This window comes from Octopus bimaculoides, chromosome 22 (assembly GCF_046866305.1).
Source record: "Octopus bimaculoides isolate indiv1 chromosome 22, ASM4686630v1, whole genome shotgun sequence".
NCBI classification, from domain to species: Eukaryota; Metazoa; Mollusca; class Cephalopoda; order Octopoda; family Octopodidae; genus Octopus; species Octopus bimaculoides.
In genome coordinates, this window is record NC_142949.1 from 37,258,230 (window position 1) to 37,263,229 (window position 5,000).

Genomic DNA, 5,000 nt, shown 5'->3' on the forward strand with positions numbered 1-5,000 from the left:
TCCCTTTACATGGCCCTGCAAAAAAAATGGTGCCAATGTTTGGAACATTCATATTTATATGTTGAGTTTGAATACACAAGTCTTTATAAACAGCAATTATTTGCGCATACATATATACAATCATTCATATATACAATCATTCATATATACAATCATTCATATATACATACAAACATGAATACACGGTTCTGATAATTACGTGTGTGAGTTACCTTGATGCATATGAAACGTATGTGTAAATGTGTGTATCTGTGTGTGTGTGCGTGTACTTATATATGTAACATATGGATATATATATATATATGTATGTGTGTGTGATTGTATGTATTTATTTAATCACTTATGCATGAATGTAACCGTTTTTGAGTGAATGCATTTGTGTATGTGTAATTTAGATATCATCAACTGTGTATGTGAGAGTGTGTGCTTGTTTGCGTGTGTATTGTGTGCGCGTGAATGTGTATATTTATGGGTGTGTGTTTTCGTATTTTGAAATATATTTCTTCCTCTCTTGAGTTATATATAATCATTTAAGTTGCTTTCATCTTTATTCACGTCTGCCATGTATTCAAAAATCCTTAAATACAGAATCGGAACGAATTTTGCTGCTGAATGCTCAATGGAGGTTAACAAGTCCTGTACTTCACGCAGCTGATGAGTTGTGAGGGCAAAGATCATCAGTATAGTGTAGGAAAGAATAATACACAGGCCGCTAATGTTTTCATCGCTTCTTTTCGATGCAGGTTAATGATTTCAATTACACTGTGGAACACTCTCCCTTCAGTGTAAATGGAATAATTAATGATTGAATGTAATATTACCTGGGAAATTCGATTCATGTCCCCTGTTTAAACACATCATGGAGATAAAGTTAAATATCCTGACGATGATGAGGAAGATGGTGATAATGATAGTGATGATGTTGATTATTATTATGATGATGATGATGGTGGTGGTAGTGGTAGTGGTTGTGATGGTGGTTTTGATGGTGATGTATATTATGGCGTAAACAACTCGGATATCGCAAAGGTGACGGTGGTGGGTCGTGTAACATGAGAAAGAAAATTATAGAAAGAAAAGTATTGTCTAATGAAAAAAAAAAATTAATAATCAAATAAAAACAACCTAAACTTGCTTAGAAAAAAGACTTTTAAATATAGATGTGGATGTGATAAGATACGAGAAATTTGTAAAATGTTTGCTATCAGAAAAAAAAAGAAGCAAAAAACAATAGCGATATGACGGATATTTGGAAGAAAGACAAAAGAACGGATAGATAAAAGCTTGAGACGAAAAGGAAGAATAATTAATCGCTGATTTCATTCTGTTTTATGTAGACTTTTCATTTGATGTGAAATGAGATTTTTGTATCTGCTTTTGCGCAGAGGCGCTACGGTGGTTGATGAATGAAAGCCAAGGCGTCTTTATGACTATTTAGTTACTACATCTAATAACACGGTCAAAGTTCGGCCTAATTTGTAATCCCTACGAGGGATAAAATTCTAAGCTGTGTCCAATGGGATTTGAACTGAATATATATATTTATAAAAGGGAATTGCCAATAGCCAACAGTTGACCACCGACTTACTCAGATTAAGCAAACTCATTCATAGTCAACCATTATATGAATCTTCTTTGTCTGCCTCTCTTTCTCCCCACTTCAGCTGTGCCCTAAAAACTGGTTCTGGACTGGTGGTTGTGGCTGAATACCTGACCGTACAAGGCAAGCTTTTATCTTTTTACCTGCGCAAGGAAAGATTCCTGTTTGCCAGTGTATTTGTTGATTTGCGGCCTGACAAAGCTATCCGTGTCGTGCTCTGTGTACGCTATGTATACGTAACTAAATTGTAGACAGAAAAAAGCTAAAACTGATAGGCAACAGCATGTGTGCAGACATCTGACGGGCAGCATGTTTATCCGGCATTTCTTTTTTTAAAAAGGAGTTCAACTCCCTAGAGTAGATTTGCTTCTGTTTTCCATTCAAGCTTTTGTCCATTATGACAACGAATTCTTTTGAAGGTACTTAATTGGTTGTATTTAATTGGTTTTATTTAATTGGTAATATTTAAATCTCTATCTCGAGATTTGAATATTATGTCATATCTGTGGGTGTTTTGGTTTGAATTGCCAGATGACGACGGCTCTTGCTGTTTTATTTCTCACTGCTGTGCTGTCACAGGTGGGATGTCTCTTATAATATAACCAAAGTAAAACTGTCTGGAGATATAAAGTCTATTGGATTATAAACAAGAGAACTTTACAAAAGTCTTTTTGAATAATATATCGATAAGAGAGCTACGATTCTGTTTGAATATGTTTCTATGATCGTGCGTACATCTACGTAAACAAACATAATATAAGGACTTAACAAAAGTATGTACGTATATAATATACATGAGTGACTGTACATATTATATACATACATATATACATACATATATATATATATATATACATAAAATATAAATACATATATGTACATACATACAAATATATGTATATATACATGCATATATGGGTACAGTGTCAGAAAACGTGAACAAAATGAAAAATAGGAACATAAAAAAAAAAAATATATAACCCCGTTATAAAAGGCCATATTACATGATCTTTTGAGTAGATTCTGAAAATCAGACATAGAGTATAGAGGAAGATATTTAGAGCTAAATTAAATGACAGAAGTAGTTATTGATGGAGGTGGTTAAGTGTCAATATAAGGTTGCAGATGTAACAGAGAGATTAAGAATGGAATCAGAAATATTCTTCTGTGTTTCTGACCAATTGTGAATTGATAGTACTGCATCATATCTGTTAATACGTTAAGTACCTGCACGGAAAACAAAAATATTAAACCTGTTATTTTACATGAAACGATTGACATTAATGAAGTGAATATTCGCTATTTATAAAAGAACTGACGTCCAAATGGAAATATATCCAAATAAATACCAGTTTAACTTGTAAATTATATCCAACAGTCATTTATAAATTTGGAAATTTGTTATAAGATAATCTTTGAAGTAGAAAAGCTTTTAAACATGTACATGTAACAGAAAAGAAAAGCTTAATTACACACAGATCACATATAAAAAGAAAACACAGAAAACTAACAAGCTAATTCTAGGTATGATCACGTTAACGAGCAGAGGTATCAACGTCGGATAGAAAATATGTGTAAATATAATAGAGTAACATATTTAAATCATATGTTAAAATATACTTACTTCTAACGTTAGGTAATTCGTGTTATATTTGACTTTAATAAGACAGATGTACATCGTGTGAGGGGCGCCAGACGGAATACGTTGAGGTAGCTATTGAAGTTCCCGTTTTAAATATGCGACAGCTGATAAATTCCCAGTCGCCTATTGGGGTCAGTATATCGAAATATGTTCTAAATATATGTATCTGTCTACCACAATTAGATGCTAAATTTCTCTTGGGCAAAAAATTACTCTTGGAAAATTTCGAAATGAAATCGCGCAGAAAGTGTGGTGGTAGTTCGCATAGAGTGTAAAGTTTTTTGTACGATTATTCATAAGATACACTTAAACGTACGCGTGTAGTTGAAACGCCACAAGTTACGTTTTTTTTCACCATAAAATCCCTTTAAAAACGTATAGTATTACAACAAACCACACACACACACACACACACACACACACACACACACACACACACACACAACATACTTCAGGGGTTAGCGAAAAGAAATCCCCACTGAAAGGGGTTATGAGAGCAGCACATATTGTATTTCATCGTAGGTGTGGCTTGTCAATGCTGTGTACTCGCATCATATCCGAAACAAAATCGAAACCGCTGGCCTGAAGTATATACACATAATGTTTAAACGATTTGCTGATTTGCAATGGCGCTGCATAATTAGAATACATTCAGATTGTAAGAAATGAAAGGAAATAGGTGAAAGAAAGATGGAGAGAAGTTAATTACCTTAGCCCAAAGAACACGGAAGATCACATACATCATCTTATTTGGATAGTGTTCTCGGATTTCGGTCATTGAATAGGGACTCATACCCCTAATATAGAAAATCAATTCGGAGTCTAAACCACAGTCATGATATTCAGATTGTCTGCACAAAGCATCCATAACAGTATCGACAATTTCAGGATCATCTGCGGAATAACATTTCACCCAATTGTTAGACGGCCCACTTTAATCAAAAACGAAATTGCTGGATGGAAATATTTACCGAACAGACCTGAACACATACAAACCATTGTATCGGATTTCAAGTCAAAAAGGATGGCGTTCGGTACGGACTTACTGCCACTACCTACCATATACAAGATATTGAGTTTCTCTTCTTGGAAATCATTACCACCATCGTAAAATCCATAAGAATCGATACATTGACCATCAGAAATTACTTTGTATAATATAGATCCACTCTGATTACAACGCTGGCCAGATTGTGCAAGAATGATTTCATTCAGAACAGCCATTGATGTATGACTGACGACCACAAGGAGAAACATATTTAAAATAAAAGTAGAAATAGCATAATATCTAAGAACGAAAGTTAAAATTATAGAGGGCGTTGCAGTCATTTGTTTTACTCAACAAGGCAAAAATTATATACAAGAATACTGGGATGTTTTCCAATAATGTGTTCTGTAGCAATACCGATTATTATCACCAGTGAGTGGATTAGCTCACTCATTATAATGTCTGTGTATATTACGGTTCTTTGAGTGCTGGGTTCAAGTTTCGACTACGTCAACATTTAAATTCAAATAAAATGTAATTGAATAATTCGCGACTATTCTAGTGTCTAATGATTGTATCAGTATGCAATGGAAAGCGTTATACAGGAGAGTGCATGGCATAACTAAATCTATGGTTCCTACAAGAGGAGAAATTGCTTCTCCTCCGCCCCAACCCGATTTTGCCATCTCCTGATACCTACACAAATTCCATATGTACGCAGCCCTCATGAAAAGTAATAATGTACAGAAAAAATACAATACATTTTAATC

The 5,000-nt window shown here is 34.1% G+C and overlaps 1 protein-coding gene across 1 annotated transcript; it reads right to left on the reverse strand.

The window, feature by feature from the left end:
- Positions 1-2,159: 2,159 nt before the first annotated feature.
- LOC149131447 (tubulin beta chain-like) lies at positions 2,160-4,466 on the reverse strand. The gene is made up of 5 exons (XM_089339584.1): positions 4,289-4,466; positions 3,952-4,136; positions 2,779-2,827; positions 2,605-2,623; positions 2,160-2,232 (listed from the first exon to the last, which is right to left on the reverse strand). The coding sequence occupies exons 1-5, from the start codon at positions 4,464-4,466 to the stop codon at positions 2,160-2,162; spliced, it is 504 nt and encodes a 167-aa protein (XP_089195710.1).
- Positions 4,467-5,000: the final 534 nt, after the last annotated feature.